The following is a 20,961-nucleotide window of genomic DNA, read 5'->3' as shown; positions in this document are numbered from 1 at the left end:
TCAGAATTTGGCGTAAACAGAATGAGAACATGGATCCATCATGCCTTGTTACCACTGTGCAGGCTGGTGGTGGTGGTGTAATGGTGGGGGGGATGTTTTCTTGGCACACTTTAGGCCCCTTAGTGCCAATTGGGCATCGTTTAAATGCCACGGCCTACCTGAGCATTGTTTCTGACCATGTCCATCCCTTTATGACCACCATGTACCCATACTCTGGTGGCTACTTCCAGCAGGATAATGCACCATGTCACAAAGGTCCAATCATTTCAAATTGGTTTCTTGAACATGACAATGCGTTCACTGTACTAAACTGGCCCCCACAGTCACCAGATCTCAACCCCATAGAGCATCTTTGGGATGTGGTGGAACGGGAGCTTCGTGCCCTGGATGTGCATCCCACAAATCTCCATCAACTGCAAGATGCTATCCTATCAATATGGGCCAACATTTCTAAAGAATGCTTTCAGCACCTTGTTGAATCAATGCCACGTAGAATTAAGGCAGTTCTGAAGGCGAAAGGGGGTCAAACACAGTATTAGTACGGTGTTCCTAATAATCCTTTAGGTGAGTGTATTTATGGACCAAACTGTACATGCAGATTACCTGGCACATTACACCCCCAGCAGTCTTTGAATAATAAAGAACACACACAAACAAAAAACATTCTGGAGTTTGTACTTACAATTATACAATACAATTATACACACAACATTACAGATTTTAAACAATTAACTGTAAACCAAACAAAGTCTGTGCCATATCAAGGTTTTGCATTCCACTAGTACAGTATTATTAGTACTAATATATCATGCAAACAGTAATGTCTCATGCAAATACAGCATCTGCAGATACTTTAGATTCCACTTATTTAATTGTGGCTCAGACAGGTCCAAGTCGCTCCGAGACGTCAGGTTCATTTTGGAGACACTAGGGGCGCTGTGGCACCTCGGGCTGCCGCACACAGCGGAAGCGCCGCTAGTCCGAATGTTTACGTATAATTGATATATAGAATCGATGGTACGGATGGGGGATGGCGGTGCATGCTGGGAAGTGTGCCGGTTCGCTGGAGGTGTGCGGTCGCGGTGCACGCTGGGAAGTGTGCCGGTCCGTCGATGTCCCAGGCAGAAGGCGAAGATGGCAGCCGGCGCTTCCTACACAATAGTGGAGTATTTCGGCGGAGGAGACGGCTATCGGTGCGGCTACTGCAAGCGCGAAGATGGCAGCTTCTCCCACGGTAAAGTGTCTGCGCTCCGCCGGGCCCGAGCGCCCCGGTGCCGTGTGTCTGGGAAGGGGGCGGTGATCGGACGCGACGCCCGGTCCTCAGTCCGCCGCGGTGCACATCAGTCCGCTGTCACCCGGATCGGAGCGCACTGGCCGGCTGTGCCGCGGGTGTGACCGGGCTCTGTTGTTTGTGTTGCGTGTGTGATGCTATCGATATTGCAAACTTAAATTTGTCTTTTATCTTTATTTGCGTATGTGAGCAAAGACTGTCACTGCTGTTATCAAAGCTACATCCACCGTAAACACACACACACACACACACACACATACACACATACACACATACATATACACACATACATACACACATAAATACACAGATTCACAGACCTACACACACACAAACATACATATACATACACACATACACACCCCCTACCCACATACACGCATACATATACACACATACATACACGCATACATATTCACACACATCCATACACACATACACACACATATACATACATATACATACACACACACACACACACATACATACACACACACACATACACACATACATATACACACACATATACATACATATACATACACACACACATACATACATACACACATAAATACACACATACACAGACCTACACACCCCTACACACACAAACATACATACATACATACACCCCCCCCTACACACACACACATACACAGACCTACACACCCCTACACACACAAACATACATATACATATATACATACAACACACACATATACAAACACACAGTTTGAGTAGGTTAGTCCACCCGAGAGAGAGGTAGAGAGTCCTCCACACACAGACAGTCCTGTCATGGTCAGCGCTGTGCCCAGTCCCCTGTGTGGTGGTGGTGGTGTAGTGTAGTGTAGTGTAATGGCGCACACATGCAACACCGTGTGTTTAATTGTTACAGCTTAATGACCAGAGTGGAGATTCGCTGAACATTATTATTTTTGTCTGTGTTTCGGTTAGCAGCCATACTGTTTCATTCTGTAGTTCTTCACTCATTGTGATTGAGGTGTGTGTCAGATGCAACCCATTTCTTCCCGTCTCTGAGGCAGTCTGAGTGACAGTCCCCTGAGATGGACAGATACCAACCAGGTGCGGTGACGAAGCGCCCCTCACACTCTGCCTCTCCAGGACAGCGCTGAGCCGGGTGTGTCTCGGGCTCTGGTGCATTGGCTCCCGGGGCCTCGTGGGTGCCGGTCGGTGCCAGGTGTGGCTGAGGGCTCCTCCGGGAGCAGGTGGAGCACAGAGACCAGCTGCTCAGCAGGCGCCTCTCGCTATCGGCGCCGATCTCGCAGAGCAGCTGGCTGGGGCTCTGTGCCGCCCGGGGCACCACGTCCTGCACTTCCTGTTTCTGGTGACAGTGATGGCGGGGGGGTGGTGCAGGTGTGTGCTGCAGGGCTCCTGACCCACAGGGTATTGTCCTGTGACGCAGAGGTCTGCGAGGGCTGTTGTGGGGCTGCCTTCAGATCAGGAGATTGTGTGGAATTGTGCAGGACGGGTGTGCAGATGTGTGCACTGTTAAACACAATCTAAGGCCAGGTCAGAGCCCCTACTTTTCTGTGCTTTGGAGAGACTGGACTGTAGACCTGGACAGAAGGCTGGTCACCCTGTCTCAAGAGAGCACGTCTCCGTGGGCAGGGCGCTGAGCACCTGAGGGCAACGGCAGAGAGAGTACAGAGACGCAACTACCCTGGTGAACTTTAGACTGTTCTTCTGGATTGTGGTTGCTTACTTGGCGGCCGTGCGTTTGTTCTCGTTATCGTGTCTGTGTTAAGTTCGCCTTTTTTCGTTTTTTTTTTCGTTTACGTCTGTTTGTTCTTTGTTTTGGTTTTGCTGTCCCCTGAAACCCTGTTCACAAACATTCGCATTCCCCACTGTGTGCTCCCCCAACCCTGCCTGCACAGCCCTGACACCGGGGATAGCCTACTGTGTCTGCGTGTCTGTGTCTGTGTGCGTCAGACTCTAGGAACGTGTATTCACAAGGATAGCGTCTTTCCTGTGACTGTTTCCCAGGCATTCAATCCATGCTAAAGCCATTCATAAAATTAAAACTATAAATAGCTGCATGGTACAGAGGGCAGCCTTCTGTATTTCCACAGAGCTGCCATTCTGGGCTATAAATAAACGGTAACTCGGTGGTGTAGCTCTTCAGGAATGACCTGAGTGGCTACACCGGCTAATCTTGGCTAATCACGGTCTGGACCTTCAGCGCGGCGTCCGGTAATTCCCCCTGTGTCCGGTATTACTGCTTATGTAATTATGGGGCATAAAATATGGAGCAGCTGAACCGCCAGCTGAGAGTTTGATTCGGACTCGGTGAAGCGCGGACCAATTTAAACCTGAACTGCTACCACTAATGTGATTGTCTCCTAATCTGTGCGTCTGTGGGAGTGACAGTGTGTATGTGAGAGTGAGTGAGAGAGATAGTGTGTCTGTGAGTGACAGTGTGTGTGTCTGTCTGTTTCTGTGTGTGCGCGTGTGAGTCACAGTGTGTCTGTTTCTGTGTGTGTGAGAGTGTGTATGTGTTTTTGGGAGTGTGTGTGTGTGTGTCTGTTTCTATGCGATCGAGTGAGTGTGTGCATGCCCACCCCATTCCTCTCTGGTGTGTCTGCCGTTGTATAACTGCTCTGCTCCTGTCAGGGATCTGGCATGGATAGCAGTTCAGTTAAAGGGGCAGGAGTGAGTTGTCCCTTCTCTACACAACCTGCAGCTCGTTTCACTAAACCTGGACACATCAAACATATTTTGATTTCCTCCCTGATTTGGACTCCAGTGGTTAGCGAGTGACCAGAGGGGAGAGCGAGTTTCCCTCCCTTTCGGTCCCCTGGGGGCCCGGCTCTGACTTCCTGCTGCTTCCCGAGAGAGTGTGAGAGCGGGGCCGGGGCAGAGGGCAGGGGCCTTGGGACGTCATCGCTGCCCTGGCTGTGGGAACAGGACGGGTCCCGTCGATATTCTTGTTCATACAAACAAAAGTTCATGAAACTGCTTAATAAAGCCCCCCCGCCCTCTGCAGCTCTCAGGAACGCGGTGGCTGGTGGCCAGCTTGACCTCTGAACCCGTAGAGATCAGGGACCCCCTCACCTCCTCCGGTCAGGTGTCCCTTAACCGCCCCAAACTCCTGCTTCACTTTCTTATTTATATCTTTCTGTTTATGTGTTTCGGAATTTGGAAACAAAACCAAACGAATCCAAAGCGGCCTCGCAGGGCGAGTGAGACGAGAGACGGGGGGCAGCTGCTGTATTCATTCATCCCTTCACTCGGGCTGTCTGTGCTCTGTTCCAGGGATGTGGTCTCACACCATGACTGTCCAGGACTATCAGGACCTCATCGACCGGGGCTGGAGAAGGTGTGTGCCTGTGCCTGTGCATAGTGTCCCTGCCATTTCTACACCTTTCAAGAACAATTATTACAGTGAGAAATATCTGAGGGGAATAAACTCAAACTCCTCTTCTCGAGTGAAGGTCTGTGTGTGCCTGTTGTGCCTTTCTGTACCTGCTGTGTGTGAACGTCTCTTTTCTTGTCTGCGCAGGAGCGGGAAGTACGTCTACAAACCGATCATGAACCAGACCTGCTGTCCCCAGTACACCATCAGGTGAGCGGCCTGTCCTCCACTCTGAACGGGGCGGCCTGTGGCCCGAGCTCTGAGGACAGACCCCTGACGTGACTTGGTTGTCTGTTTGACTTCAGGTGTCAGTCTTTGAACTTCCAACCTTCCAAGACACACAAGAAGATCTTGAAGAAGATGAGCAAGTTCCTGGCCAAGGGAGAGATGCCCACGGGACCGTGTGACGGTAAGCTGGGCCTTGGGGGAGCTGAGCTGAGCTGAGCTCTGCAGACACGGCCACGGTCTGTTTGTTTGTCGACTCCTGACTGTAAGACCTTAAGACAGTTTCCAAATGAGAACAGGCCATTCACCCCATCGTGCTCGTTTGGTGTCCATTAATAACTAAGTGATCAAGGATCCTATCCAGTCTGTTTTTGAATGTTCCCAAATTGTCTCTTCAGCCGCATCGCTGGGGAGTTTGTTCAGATTGTGACGCCTCTCTGTGTGAAGAAGTGTCTCCTGTTGTCTGTCTTGAATGCCTTGAAGCCCAATTTCCATTTGTGTCCCGGGTGCGTGTGTCCCTGCTGATCTGGAAAAGCTCCTCTGGTTTGATGTGCTCGATGCCTTTCATGATTTTGAAGACTTGGATCAAGTCCCCACGTAGTCTCCTCTGTTCCAGGGTGAAAAGGTTCAGGTCCTCAGTCTCTCAGTAGGACATTCCCTTCAGACCTGGAATAAGTCTGGTTGCTCTCCTCTGAACTGCCTCTAGAGCAGCGATATCTTTCTTGAAGTGTGGAGCCCAGAACTGTCCACAGTATCCAGATGAGCTCTAACTAATGCATTGTACAGTCTGAACATCACTGCCCTTGATCTCAGTTCTACTTTTTTGACAATATATACTAACATTGTGTTTGCCTTTTTTTTATTGCTTCCCCACATTGTTTGGATGGAGAAAGTGAGGAGTCCACGTAGACTCCTAGGTCTTTCTCGTGCGTTACTTCATCTAGTTCTGTTCCTCCCATAGTGTAATTATAGTGGACATTTCTGTTACCTGCATGTAGTATCTTGCACTTGTCCACATTGAATTTCATCTGTCAGGTGTCGACCCACACCTGAATATTATCTAAGTCCCTCTGAATAGCCTGTGCTGCTGAGATTGTATCTGCTGAGCCGCCTATTTTAGTATCTGCAAATTTGACAAATTTGCTAACTATCCCAGAGTCCAGAACCCATGCTGCGTCTCCTCTCCTTCCAGGGGAGCCCATGGACTCTGCGTGTGACGAGGAAGAGGATGGAGGCGTACGAGAGACCCTGGTGGCCTGCAGGTCGGAGGTCAGCGCTTCCGTGGAGGGACCCCTGTCCAAGGAGCGAGAGACGGCAGGGGGCGTCGCCTCAAAGACCACGGCGGCAGAGACGCCCGAGAAGTGCGGGTCCTGTGAGCCGACCACAGAGCGGACCGAGACGGCCACAACCACGCCTGGCCCCGGCCCGGCCACCAGAGCCCCCAGACCAGGTCAGCCGCCTTAAAACGTTTCCTGCAGTGCACCTGCATGGCTCTGTCCATGGACATGTGCTTGGCATTGCTGTGCCTGGTCTTCATAGTGTGCGTCAGCGATTCGTATTCATTATTGTTTTTCTGATTCGCAGCAGTCATTTCAGGGCAGACTTTAACTCAGAGAAGTACACCGTTTACTGCGTCTAGGGGCTGTGCAGGGGGAGCTCTCCATGTGTGACCCCAGTGTCACTGTGCTTTGCTACACTTCTCTGTAGTTTTAGCAGGTCCTCTGCAGTACAGTTCTGTAAGACTGGTCCGCACACACTGCTCGGCACTGCGCCGCTCCAGGGCTGGCCAGCAGGTGGCAGCAGAGGGCAGGGATACCAGAGCAGAGGGACCGGACAGGCCTGCAGGGAGACGCACCACGTTTCCTCTGGCCGTGTTCAGGTGCCCCTCCGCGTGGCCTGGCTGTAACCGCACCCCTGACCTCTGCTGCCAGTGCTTCCACTCAGGGTGCAGAGGTACAGCGGCCCTGTGACCTGACTGCGATTTCTCTGTGGGAGAACGAACAACGTTGCATCATTTAATGCACTTGTGTTTAAATCTGTCCTGTGTAGCTGTGTATATCGTGATATATATATATATAGGCTGTGAGAATATATGTAGTTTCTTAAGAAAAACTAATACATGTATATATAAATACAGCTACAACACTCTGGGATCCATAACTCACTCACAGTTTTTCACAGATTCAGTATTGGAATGCTCTTCTCTGTATACCTACATTAGCTTAGAACATAAATATAAGACAGTGTCCAATCGAGAGGAGGCCATTCACCCCATCGTGCTCGTTTGGTGTCCATTAATAACTGAGTGATCAAGGATCCTATCCAGTCTGTTTTTGAATGTTCCCAAATTGTCTCTTCAGCCACATCGCTGGGGAGTTTGTTCAGATTGTGACGCCTCTCTGTGTGAAGAAGTCTGTTTAATCAAATTCAATTTAAAGAAGCTTTATTGGCATGACTTGTACAGCACTATTGGCAAAGCAGATACAATATAACCAATTACATCAGTTTTTTAAACTTTTTTTTTATCATAGAGTGACAGGAATGAATTGATAAGAATACACGAGAAACAGTGGGGAAATGGGGAGGTACAGATTAAACATTTGTCATACAGGGAGAGGTGGCATTGATGATGTTTAACAATAATAGTGATGATGATGATAATACTAATAGTAATACAAATAATAATAATAATGACAATATTAGTAGTCATAATACTGCAATAATAGACAATAAAATACAATAATGGTAATACAAATACATTTCAGTAATGATATATTCTGTAATATATACATGTGTATATATACACACACACATACATATACAGCTCTGGAAAAAATCAAGAGACCACTTCAAGTTCTGAAATCGGTCTTAAGTGGTCTCCTGATTCCCTCCAGAGCCGTATATACACATCTCTTCCCTGCAGTTCCCCTGTGCTGAGTGTAATCAATGTCACTCAATAAATTAATCACATCAGTAACATCGTGCATGGATTCAACTTTTATTTTGTCTGGGTTTTCTTTCAAAAACACCTTATCCCAACACCGTAATTAACAGATCAGGTATTTTAATACTGAGTTTATTAATCGCTAAGGTTTCAAGGTAGTGATGTATTTCTGAAGTTGGTAAAGTGTCTATACTAGGAGTACTAATATGCTAGCAGTATTATACATTTACTGGACTGGAACGGCCACGCGGAGGTGTAGCTGACTGTGGCCGTTGGGAACGGGGCAACAGAGCGAGAGAGGGCGAGGCGGCAGCAGGTCTGCTTACTGCGCCTCTGTTAGGAAGCCACAGGCTTCCACAGATAGACACCCGTGTAGGGTCGGTGTGGGCGGTGAGTGTTGAGCCCGGGGCCCGGACGGCTCCTGGGCCATGGCTGGATATTATGTCAGTGGTGAGGTTTTAAACGATGGCGCTTGAATCCAGCCCCCGCGCCTTCCTCCCGTCACATCTGTGTCCGAGTGTGTTTGATATGTCAAACGATATATTTATTTAATGTCGTTCTCACGGTGTCGCTGGAGAAAAATACCTCCCCTGCATGTGTGCTGTGTTCCAGTGTGCAGGACATGCGTTCGACTGGGCGCATACGTTGTTTCAGTTGGCAGCCATGTTTGTAAGTGGAGTGATTTGCTTTGAACTCTGTGTATATGAGTCAGTACTGGTGTCAGATTGCCAGATCTCGGCACATTGGCCTCGGTGGTGGGGAAGGCTACAGAAAGATTAATCAGATTACACAACATTACAGCCTTCCCCCTAGTATTGTGGTAGAGAAAATGCTGACTTGGTTGTGTATCATTTGCTTACAGGGGAGAAGATTTGTCCAGCTTCACTGCAACACGTTATGTGGCGCAGCATGCGTCTGTAACAAGTTGTGTGAGATTTCATGTGGGTTTTTGCACTGTAGAGGCAGCACAAGGAAGGAAAAGAGAAGGGGCTCTGGTATAAATAGTTCTGTAGCCCTATAAAGTCATGCGAACGTTAAGGGAGAAACTCGGTCCTTGAGCACAAATCGAAATCGATAAAACAACTAAACGCTTCAAAAGGAAGGAATCCTCACGCTTTTGCCCGTCATGTCGTGTTGTGTCGGTACACAGACTGGAGGCAATCTGCAGAATATCACCGCAGGAAAAGACCCAGATCTTTGAGAAACTATAAACAGCCCGAGACCCTCTTGACTTATCGGAAGTAGTTCTGTGGCAGCTCTGTCATTGTGATAGATGTTTATTTGTCCGTGTGAGAGCCCCGTCTCCCAGTCCGGCTCGCAGACTGCAGCTCGCAGAGGCCTCTTAAGTGGGCTGGAATTCCTTCTGTGGCCTTGTCGCATGGAGAGGAGTGAGTGAACTCCGTGCCTGTGTAGCACGCGTGTCGGCCCCCTCGCTCGGGCGTGACACGCCGTCTCAACACGCCTCCATGCGCCCAGCCCTCACAGCCTCGCCGGCACCTGTCAGTCATAGCTCCACAGTGGACAGCGCAGTCCTTTCTAGTGCCTCGAATAGGTATGGAAAACTCCCGCCTCCGGAGACACACCCCCTGTACGGTCCAGGATCGGCTCGCTCTCACACAGGAGTCTGTGAGGGTAGCCCGTGGACTCGGGTCTCTTACAGTCGACTGTTGGTGGGAAGAAATACAGGAAATAGCAGCCTTTTCCTTATTGTACCAAACAGGATGAAGCCGTGTAAACGATTGACATCGGATGCCAGCACTTTGGGGGCTGGATCGCGGCCAGCGCAGAGAGGGAGGGACTGTCTTTCTATATTGGGCCTGAGGAATGTTAACTGTGCTGACCTGGCCTGGCTCTGGCATGTGCAGGGAGACGCACAGCGGTCTCTCTCTCCCTCGTTCCATCGCTCCAGTCCGCACGTGTGGTGGGGTCTTGGTGTGGTCGCAGTGTTCAAGAGGGATCAGTGGAAGTGCTGCTTTCGGTTTCTCTAGGCTTTAACACAGTGTTGTGGTTCAGTTGCTCTTCTCATTGTGTTACTGTTCCACATGTTTGTGAAGATGTGGTGAAGAGAGTCTTTACTCTGAAGCTAAGGCCCGGCTCCCGAGGCCCGTGATGAAACCATCACAGAGCCGGCAACCGTGTAAATCTGCAACAGATACCTTTTCATTAAGATGGACTTTTCTTTGATGTAAACGTGTCACACGTGTGTTCTCGTGTAAATATGGGATCTCTGTCGGTCGTTTTGTCTCTGCAGCATACCGGGCTCTGTCAGTGTCCTCTCCTCGTGTGGAGGATGAGGTTATCGGCCCACTGTAGAATCTCTTGTCTGAGAACCGGCCAGCTGAATCCCCCTCCCGAGATCTTGCGGAACGAGGTTCTGGACATCGCAGGTCTCTAAACAAACGGTCAGAGTGGGCCGGGTCTGGCAGCTCCCCTGGCTCAGCTCGTAACCCCCTCCGCTGTGCTGTAATAGGTGCTCTGCCTGGTGGTTTGTTTTCCTCTGATTCCAAGGGAGACTCAAGATAAAGACTAATCAATACCGATCATGCTTACATGGACAAATGCAGCCCGAGACACAGGAAGCTGCATTGATTTATTTTCCACTCAAGCTGTCCTGCTCTGGGACGAACCTGCCGTCTCTGCCGAGATCTCACTTCCTGTCCGGCTCTCCTCCTGTAGGGCTGGGCGCGGACCCCGCCAGACCCCCGTGTCGCAAAGCCAAGGATGTGCGGCGCGAGCGGCGGCTGCAGAAGGACCAGCAAACACGTGAGGCAAACGGCCAGCCACCCTCCCCCCAGGCCAGCCGGGGCAGCCAAGCCAAGACCCTGGAGGAGCTGATCACCGAGTCGCTGCCCGTGGACGCCACGCACAAGCTGGAGGTAACGCGGACCCCCGGCCTCGGACCCCGCGCTGCTGCCCCCTGTTCAGTCAGCCAACTGACTTTTCTACAGCCCCCCCATCCCCGTACAGAAACACTGTTACACATTAACACACATAGAAACAGACATGTAGCATTAAGGTTTATCTTCATATCCCCCCTGAAATGATAGGTAGACACACACACGCCCTGCAGTGTGCAGAGAGATGCAGCAGGGGGCAGTGTCGGTGCACTGTAAGTGCGGAGGCGAACTGCATCCTATCTCTCTCTCTCCACTACCCCCCCCACTGCAGGCGCTCGACTCCAGTCTGCAGCTGATTAATCTGTATTTCATGACTTCTTCCTGTTTCTTGAGTCTCTTGTGCGACTTCACAGACTTAGCGATGAGCGCTGCCTTCACTCCGGGGGGGCGCAGGCGCTCACCTGTCGACCTGGCCCGATAGTTCATGTGGTAGGAACACACTGCCAGCTTGCGTGTGTGATATTGTAACACTTCTGCTCACAGAGGGGGACAGAACCTGGCAGAGAGCAGTTATATTGAGATCGTTCAGAGAGATTCAGATCTGTATTCCTTGTCCTTGTGGGCGCTGAGGGGCGTCTCTGTGTGCTGGGGCTCTGGCACGGGCTGTGGAGCCGCGTCAACACGAGGACGTCAGGGTGGTTTTGGACAGGATCTGTGTCTAGTGCACAGCAGCAGAGTTGGACACCGGCCCCGTCCCCCAGGTCCCAGCACCGGTGTGTAGGGCTTCAGCTCGGCCCCCGGGCCGGCAGCGCTCTGACCTTCAGTCTGAAGTCTGCCCTCTTCTTCCTCCCTGTTCTGTTGATAAGTGTTGTCGTGCCGCGCTGCGTTGGCGGTAACGCCCCGCTCTTTGTGTTCGACTTCCCCCTGAAGGTGAGGCTAGTGCGCTCCAGCCCGCCCGGCTCCCAGTTCAAAGCCACTTTCCAAGAGTCTTACCAGGTCTATAAGCGCTACCAGATGGCCATCCACCACGACCCTCCCGAAAAACCGTCCGAGAGCCAGGTCAGCCTGTCACCCGGGGGTGGGTGGGGAGGCAGGACAGGGGACGGGCCGGGGTGTGGGGGGGGGTCTCTGGCGGAGAAGAGGTGAGTAACCGCCCCCCCTGCGCTCCTGTCCCTGGCCCGTGCTGTTTACTGGGGGGTGGGGGTGTTGGGAGAGCGGAGGCAGCAGTTTAAGCGAGCCGGCGGTGATGAGATGCAGCAGGTGCCGATTCCAGAGGCGGTGTTTTCATTTGCACTCCCCCAACCTCCCCTCCACACACACACACGCACGCACATACACACACACACACACAAACACACACACACCTCCGTCAGGCAGCAGGACTGGCAGGCAGAGGCGCCCCCCCCCCCCCGCTCTCGCGCTTGCCTCGGTGCGTGGCCTTGGGAAAGCCGCGGCAAAGCGAATCTGGGACCCCCAGGGGCTCCGGGACACTGTGCACTAGCCTCACCTTCGGGCCCGCTGCGCCGCCTGCTCCCTGTGCTTCCGTGTCTAAACCTCTCCACTGTGCCTGTCAACCCCCCCTCCCCGCTGTCCTCAAGGTCAGGCTAGTGCCGGTGAGCTTCGACGACCCCCGGTTCTCGGCGTCCTACGGCCAGTCTGCAGCGCTGTACGCCCGCTATCAGACCGCGGTGCACGGGGACGCGCCGGCAGAGTGCTCCGAGTCCGAGGTACGGTGACCGCATGTGCTTCCTACGTCTCTGTATTCCTCCTGACCGTCTGACCCACCGCAGCCGCGCTCCCCTGGCCCCGGGACCCCCGCCCGGCTCCGCTGTGTTGGAATGTACTGCAGGCTTGCGTGGGGGAGTAGCGGCACTGAGCCGGCTCTGGAAGGGGTCAGCGGGGGTGCGGAGGTCAGGGCTGGACACTCGGGCTGGGATTAGAGTGGGGGTTGGGGGGGTGGTATCATGGTGTGATCATTTGAAAGATCCCGTCTCCAGTTTCCTCTGCGGGGGGGGAGAGACGGCAGGGGAGTAGGGGAAGGGGGGGTGGCAGAGGTGCAGATATTTGACCCCAGCTTTATTGGAAGCAGGACGTTCTTAAAAACACAGAGTGTCGCTGTGTCTGTTTGGGTCGGGCTGGATGGCCCACCTGTGCTCCATCGCCAGTTCCCCCACAGCGCCCAGGCGTGTTACTAATGTATGTGCTATTACTGGTGCTGGACCCACGCGAGCTCCGGTTGCGCTGTGTTGAGGGCAGAGCCGTGTCTCCTGGTCAGGGCCCAGAATAGACCAGTTCCCCCACTGTAGCACCGTTCTCACTGCAGGCTGGTTCTCCCCACCAGACCCAGTCACACGTGTATCGCCCAATGAGGTTTCATTGTCTGCGAGTCATCTCGGGGCCAGTGCACAGTTAATGTGGGGGAGGTTTTACCAGATTTAATGGCTCCAGAAATACAACCCGAAGCCCTTTGTGACTTTATGGTGTTAAGTGGCCGCTGCTGCTGTGACTCTCCTGTTGTGAACAGACTTGCCCTTGAAACAGGCTGTCCTCCGACTTGAGCCAAGTGGTCACGGACCCCCATATCAGCATAGGTTCCCCCTGCCAGAGGCGCTAGGGTATCGTCCTGTCAGCGTGGGTCTGTACCAGCCCGTATGTGCTCACTGCCCTGTCACTGTGTCACCGGCCCGGCGCAGCGCTGCCTCTGTGCCCTCGGACACTCCTGCTCTGACCGCACCAGCCACGGGCAGACGGCGCTCCAGATCTCGGGCGTATATTGCCCATTCCTGTGTGCAGCGCTGGCAGGGCAGTGGTTCCCCCAGGAACTCGATCGGTGTGTGGGTTGGTGCTGCAGAGCCTCTCTCTATCAGAGCGGGTGCCGCGGCTCCTGGCCGTTCTTGGTTCGCTGTGCAGTGCTGTGTCCGGGGGTCTGGAAACTTGTAGCTGCTGCCAAAGGGGCTTCAACTATATAAACTCGGCTTGTTGTAAAATTAGTCGCAGTGGTCGCAAATTCCTTCCTGCTGCCATAAGGGCCTATTAATAGAAGTATTGCTTGCTGGTTTTATTTCCCTGTTGGACCCCCAGCCAGACAGATGCCCCCCAGCACAGAGAGTTGTGTAGTGTGTGTGGAGGAGCCCTGGAATAGGGGGGAATGAGGTTCGGTGTGGTAGAAGGACAGTGTGGAGACCCCTTCTTCTCATGAGGCCTGGCATGTCCTTCCGCAACCCTCCGGTCAGTGGCTCGTCTAGGCCTTCACAGTGTTCGTTGACGGGTGAATTAAATGGAGAGGTGAGGGTCATGCCAGTAATTAACAGTAATATCATTTGCAGCAAATGGACCCTTTAAGGCTTGGCGTTCTCCTAATCGGCTGTAGTGCGCTGGGTTTAACTGACTGGTAACCAGCGCTTTTGCCCAGCAGTCTGTACTGGCTGATTGAGGCTCTCGGGGACCAGAGTGAACACCGCCAGGCTGCAGTCCTAGGATTTCTGTCAGTGTGTGATATCTTGGGTGTTGAAAGGATGGGCAGCCTTGAGTTCCAGCCCACGGTCACGGGGCAGGCAGACTGGCACGGGGCAGTGTGGCACAGGAGCGTGACCTCCGCCAAGGACGCATGTTGAAGTGCAGTAAAGAGCATTTTAAGCAGAGCCGTGGGTTTGAAATGGTGCATTCTTCTCTGAAGTGGATGTGAAACTGCAGGGTGTCAGTGAGGCAGAGCCCGGCTGACCTCCCCTGTAACTCGACCCCCCGGTCCTGACCTGCAGCCTGGCGAAATATTGACCTTGGCTCTCACTAATTTGAAAGACATACAGCGGGGCTGAGCGGCAGGAAAGCGTGCGAGAGGCAGGATATGGTGGGGGGGGGTTCTTGACCTGTTTTTGACCATTCTTGCATTCCACACCGCTCTCCTCCACAAGGACAGTCCTGGGCTCAGATCCCTCTCTCCTCTCTCTTTCTAGATAATCCTGTCCTGGTACAGTTCAGCGTATCTGGGTGGTGCTGTCAGAACCTTGTGCGTGGGCCGTGGCTCTGAATCGCACCAGGCTGGTCGGCCGCAGCGTCTCAATCAGCGCTCGGAGTCTAGCACAGAGTTCTGATGCAGAAATAAAGATCAAAGAGAGGCTCCCCATCGCTGGGGGGTCTGGCAGTGGCCTAGTCAGGGCTGACCGGTTTACTCGCGCACTTGTGCGGTGACTCTGAGAGAGACCCACACACTTGGACTCGCTGTTGGGTTTCAGTGACCTGCGTCCCGAAACCGCATCGGTGACACCCTCGCCTCCGCAGCGGTGCTGAAGGGGACCTGCTTGGACCCCCTGCCGTGTCCTATTATGCAGGTAGCAGGGTGTGTCGGTCTCTCCCACAGGGTGCGTCGGGCTGCCCTTCTCTCGGCGATGTCCCAAAACCAAGCCCCAGGGTTCAGCTACTGCAGAGCACAAACCCCAGCAGCTCCCTGCCTGTACAAGGGGCCTAATCGAGATCTAACACTGCAGTATTTAATAGCTGTAGTTTATTAAATTTTATTGACTTGAAAGAGCTAATTCAAATATCTACATTGTATGGGTTTGCGTTTGTATTTATACATAAAAATGTTCATGCCATATTTCGATGTTTGTGTCGATATATAGGTGTGTGTAATTATATATATTATTATAAACACACACACTGTAAAATGGCCTGTTAGCACGCAACCCCGGCCCTTGCCAGACTGCAGCAGTAAAGTCAGGCAGGGCAGCGGTATATTGGGCTCTGAGGGAATAGCCGTCTGGAGAGCGAGGGCCGTGAGGCGGTGTGTGCCGGAGCCAGAGGGACCGTGTGTCCTGGGAGGGGGACACCGCATGAGAGGCAGAGCGGGAGCCCCCCCGCTGGCCCTGCGCTCGGCCGCCTCTCACCTCGCACCTCTCTGGAAATGTGCATCATGCAAAACCATAACAGCAGTGGAAAATGCATCATTAACGGAGTCATCGTGCTCTTTCTTGGTCGCTTTCCACGCCAGTTCGGAAGTGTAGTCATTTATTTGTTTTATATTATTTTTATTTAATTTTATGTTGTGAGCATGTTTTATTTTAAGCTGTGTTTTAATGCGGCGACGGTGTGCAGCCAGGCTCGGGGGGGGGTGCGCCGCGTGCCAAGCAGGGCCAGGAAAATTGCTCAGAGATCTCCAGGCAAACTGGCAAAGGAGAAATTGCCATTGCTAATAAAACAAAAATGTCCGCCTGGTGCCATCAGCTCTGCGGCCAGCAGTTACGAGTGTCGGACGCTCAGAGCGCTGTAAATGCACTGATGTTTCTCAGATCTGCTGTGTGTAGATGTATGTACACATGTGTTTATACACACACACTTTTTAGGACAGGTAAAGGTTTTATTTCTTAAGGAAGTCATGTTAGGGAATAGCTGAGCTGCCAGTCTTTCAGTGCACGGGCCAGTGACTGATGTTACGTTGGTCATGTGACCGCTGGGGCTGCGTGTTCCTGAACATGTGGCAGTGGTTTGCCACAAAACAAATCTTGTTAAAATCTCATTTGCTTTCCTCAGGATGGCGTACTTTTACTGGGGCCCACAGCTAATGTCTTAAGATTAAACCCGATTAAAACAAAGTCGGCTGTGTAATTAACCAATTGCCGAACTAATGGTCACTCAGCTCGCTGACGAGTGGGACAATGTCACTCCTGCAACCTGAACACCCAGGCCTTTCGTTTATTCACCCAACGTTCTTTCCTCATAAAGAGAGGGAGACGGGCAGGGTGAGACACGCAGGGCTTTATAGTCACTTCTCTGTGGTGCTCCGTGCCAGTAAAGACTCCACATTTGGAGCGCTAAGCTCCTGCGGTTTGGCTTTGGCCACAGACGGTGTCTTAATCTGTATCTGTTTGGACACCCATATCCTGGAGAGGCTGGGCTGCAGTGCAGACGCTGAAAGGTGAGAAACCACACATGTGCCTGTCCGGCATAGGTCCGACTCCCTCTATCCTGGACCTGCGTGTGGCGCAGATTCATAAACGTGTCCTTAAATTAGCCCCCTTGGGTGCAGGTCGATTTAGTTCAGAGTTAGCAGGCGATGTTGGCATCCTTTGTGGCCCAACACCCCCTGGGGCACCTCCCCATAGGAGCAGCTCGGCTTAGTGCTCCACGGCTGGCCTTGGTTCTGCTGTGACTCTCCTCACTGGCCTGTCCGCGCCTCGATTATAGCAGGCCACCGCAAACCTGCAGCCCTGTGTGCCGAGCCTGTGTGGTGCTCTTTCTGTCCACTCACGTGTCGGAGGTTTGCCGCTGTGTGGAGCAGCTGCATGGATGAGGAATTGGTTTTAGTCTGTCTGTGCCACCGAGTGGAGGTTGGATACCTCAAGTCCCTGTCTTGCATGAGCACAGCCTCCTCGGCAGGGCCCTCGGTGGCCCTCGGCTTCAGTCTGATGGCTGCTGTTTGGAGTCAGTCTCCAGGGCGAAGTGTCAATGAACCGGCAGGCCGTCAGTTCGTCCGTCTGTCCAACTCTAAGAAGAGTCGGGCTCCAAGAGTACTGATAATGTGAGAGAAGATAGCGAGCTCAAGTCACGGGGGGTTCGTTTAATTCCCTTGCATCGTTTAAGAATTGGCTGTAATTAACTCATATATTTCTCTCAAATCTCACTGTCTGCCTTATAAGGACAGTCTGAAAGCACAGACCGCGGTGACTGTGCAGGGGACGTGGTCTGACCCAGCCCTCGTTTTGTAATTGTGGGTGAGACGTTTCATCATGTTTGGTCTTTTCAACATTTTGTTCTTGTATATCTATTTTAAATGAGGTTTGCTGTTGCTTCATGAGCCGTGCAGCTACTTGAGGACAGCAGCATCAACATGGTGTCCCTTTCAGCCGCGTCTGTATCCCTGAGGGATGGACTGAGAAGCATCACTAGTTTAGTTTTGTTCTCTCCTGAGCTCCCTTCCCTGTATAATGGTATGTAAACACATTACACTCTGCTGAGCTGGTTGGAAAGAGCAAACAAATACATGTTTGGATGTGAAAGCTGGCTTCGGCCCGTTTTCTGTGCCACAGTAAGCACCATCGCGTGGCCTGAATGGACAGCGCCGGGCTGCTGCTGACCGGATCGAGAGCTCATTTGGGTGAGTTCCCCCTCTGTCGTTACCGGAGCTCAGAGCAGTCACTGCACAGCGACTTAGCGCCTCCTGGCGATCTGTGAAAGACGTGTATATTATATTTCTGTTCACTGCAGCGCGAGGGGCGGACAGCTCTGTACTGGGGCTGGGGGCCCCTCTCAGACGAGGGAGTGTCTCCACAGTAGCTCGGCTCTGCTCTGACCTGAGGGCTCGGGCTCTGGGGGTCTCCTGACGTTGAAATTAATAACACATTTCACTGTCTCTGGCGCCAGGGGCTTCCAGAGACCCGCTTATTGGCTTAGAATGATTGATTTGGAGGTTTGGGCCACATTTCTCTCTTGCACAACACATACGTCCTCTGTCTTCCTGTGCGTGTGGCGTCGAGGCGGTCTGTGCTGCAGTCACCGACTGATCGCTCATCTAGGTGTGATTTGTTTACTTCCTCATCTGTTGGTCTTGATGGCCTTGTATTGCAGAGCACTGCTGCTGGTGAGATACGCAGTCCTGTCCAAACGGACACGCTCTGGACGGCTCTCCACACAGCCAGAACAAGCATGTGACACGCGTGGGGGTCTCTGTCTGCTGCAGATACACACACTCACAGGGTATGGGGCTGTGCCATCCTCTCCCATTCGGTCCGTCCAGTACTTCTTCCGACTCGATGTCTCTGTCGGGATCCCAGTGTCAGTACGGGGTGCTGGCCAATCTCACGGATCATCCCGTGACGAACATGGAGACAACATGGCGTCTCCTGCCAGGAAGCACTTATTGCTCAGACTGGATTGAGTCTCTGAGACGCTTATTGAATAAATGTGCGCAGCGCGGCGGATCGGCCTGGGAGCGACCGCAGCCTCGGCCTAATAACCGTTTAAGCGAATCTGAGAAATAAGTGTTTCCTGTCCTGCCGAATTGAGATGCTGTCTGACCCGCTCTCGTCTGGCTCTTGTGTCTCCCGTCATTTTTACATTGAGTCGCAAAGAGAAGAGAGGTAACCGCAGTTGGGAAGCCGGGATTGTTTGTGCTCTGTGGAAATTAATGGTAAATAACATGGAAGCATCTCGGGGCTCTGCCCGGCGCTGGACCCCGTGGCTCTGCGTCTCCGTCCAGTCCTGTCCTGCTGTTTCTAATCAATCAGCACATTTTGGTGGCGAGGCGGCCTGCTGTTTATTGAAAAGTATTTAGGGTCTAATTTGAGTAAACTGCCTGTCCACAATACCAGGGGGAGTGGGGGGGGTGGAATGAGACATCCAGCTTGTGAAACTATGAGCTTAATTGCCCCTGTGTTGTGTAAAATATGATCTTGTGATTACAATAATGGAGCAGATATTTTACTGTCAAATCGGAACCTCTCAGCTGGGCCTTCGTACGGCACAAAGGAACCTTTTTATTAGCCACGGAAATGTTTCTGCAAATGAGCAAAGATTGAGGGCGTAGAAGCTCCTTAAACTGCTGCTGGCACTCTCCCTCTGGGTTCTGGGTTGGTGGGTGAAAGTGTTTTGTGAATTGCTCCTCCATCTCAGTGTTCAGTCCGTTGAGGGGCCAGTCATCTCGGAGAGAGAGACCACCTGCTGTAATCAAGGGGAGCACTGGGGCCCCCACAGCGGCTCAGTCATCACCAGCCTTTCATTTCCCGTTGTTAACGATGTGTCTCTCTCCTCCTCTCTCCCTGGTGCGGCGCTTCCCCCCCGGCAGTTCAGAAGATTCCTCTGCGACTCTCCTCTGGAGGTAAGACTCCTGTGGGTAAAAACCGCCACACTGCACTGCCTGACTCCGCAAAGGGTGTGTCACAGGTGGCATAACACCAAGCACAGAGCGGAGCAGGCACTAACACAGCAGTGTGTGGCAGCTTGGCCTTGTGCTCCTTTCAGGGGCTGATGTACACAGTGGGTTTGACAGCGATTGTCTGATGACGCAGTGACGGACGCAGGGGACGTTTATAATGGTGACGCAGAGATGGACGGACGAGGGGGCGTTTATGATGGTGACGCAGTGACGGACGCAGGGGACGTTTATAATGGTGACACAGAGATGGACGGACGAGGGGGCGTTTATGATGGTGACGCAGTGACGGACGGAGACGATGTTTATGATGGTGACGCAGAGATGGACGGACGAAGGGGACGTTTATGATGTTGACACTGTGACTTGTGAGGAGTTTCCTCTCTTGGGCTGCTGCTGGGGGTTGAGGGGGTCAAAGGCAGTGCTGCAGTCTCACGGCCGGTGTCCCGTCTGTTTAAGGGACGGCTTTAGCAGTCTGTCCGTCTCTTGGTGATGTAGTTCACGCTGTCACAGACACTGCACAGACCAGGGCAATCACAGGGCCGTCGCCTTGAGCACACAAGTCCACATAAACAACACTTGGTTATACAGGATCGAGAGCTCCGCACGGCAGCGCAGGTACAGGCAGGGGGGGCAGCTTCTCTAGGGGAGACATTACACTACACTGTACTACACATTACACTGCACTACACTGTACTACACATTACACTACACTGTACTGCACTGCACTGCACTACACATTACACTACACTACAGATTACACTACACATTACACTACACATTACACTACACTACACAACATTACACTACACTGTACTGCACTACACATTACACTACACAACATTACACTACACTGTACTGCACTACACTACACTGCACTACACATTACACTACACTGCACTGCACTGTACTACATTACATTACACAGGCGTGTCCTGAACCACGGAACAGATTCACCACCGTGTTCGGGTTCAAACAAACACAGCTAAACAACCAAAACAAACAAACCCCACCAGCGTGCGGCGTCGGTGATTGCCGGGGGGGGCAGTAATGAAATTGTCAGGTCATAGCATTACTCCAGTAATTTGGCGTTGTGTGTTTTACGTGAACAGAGACATGTGTTCCCGTCCTCGGCGTCCCGCTAATGGCAGTCGTTAGGGTTTATAGGAAACGGGCTTTTATCACCTCGTCAAGGCGGGGCGCGGACCTGCGCCGGTGTGGGGGGGGTGTGTGTCAGCGCAACCGCTCCCCTCCCCCCCGCCAGGCCCCTGCCAGGACGCTCCCCCCTGGCCGGCTTTTATTGCCGTTTCCAAGCCTGGAGTCAATTTCGTGTGGCTCTACGTCCAGATGTCTCCGATTAGGTGCAGTAGAAAAAATAGGGATCCGTGTCCTCGGCCAGCGGACTCTTGGGTTTCTGTAAATCACGGA

At 52.4% G+C, this 20,961-nt stretch overlaps 1 protein-coding gene across 6 annotated transcripts in view; it reads left to right on the top strand.

Moving 5' to 3' along the window:
• Positions 1-20,961, top strand: part of ate1 (arginyltransferase 1) — a 50,730-nt gene that overhangs the window by 1,203 nt on the left and 28,566 nt on the right. The window contains exons 1-8 of one of the 6 annotated variants that reach the window (XM_066693823.1): positions 1,057-1,234; positions 4,565-4,628; positions 4,812-4,874; positions 4,970-5,073; positions 6,082-6,339; positions 10,510-10,709; positions 12,269-12,397; positions 19,447-19,479. In XM_066693823.1, coding sequence (XP_066549920.1) covers positions 1,135-1,234; positions 4,565-4,628; positions 4,812-4,874; positions 4,970-5,073; positions 6,082-6,339; positions 10,510-10,709; positions 12,269-12,397; positions 19,447-19,479 — 951 coding nt within the window. In that variant the 5' untranslated portion in view covers positions 1,057-1,134. Of the gene's footprint in view, positions 1-1,055; positions 1,235-4,564; positions 4,629-4,811; positions 4,875-4,969; positions 5,074-6,081; positions 6,340-10,509; positions 10,710-11,600; positions 11,730-12,268; positions 12,398-19,446; positions 19,480-20,961 lie in introns of those variants that run through there. The other 5 variants (XM_066693822.1, XM_066693827.1, XM_066693825.1 and 2 more) reach the window with 5 other exon arrangements.

The sequence above is a fragment of the Amia ocellicauda genome, chromosome 20, assembly GCF_036373705.1.
Source record: "Amia ocellicauda isolate fAmiCal2 chromosome 20, fAmiCal2.hap1, whole genome shotgun sequence".
Classification (NCBI taxonomy): domain Eukaryota; kingdom Metazoa; phylum Chordata; class Actinopteri; order Amiiformes; family Amiidae; genus Amia; species Amia ocellicauda.
The sequence above is the reverse complement of the archived record's forward strand: the minus strand, read 5'-3'. Positions and strand labels throughout refer to the sequence as shown.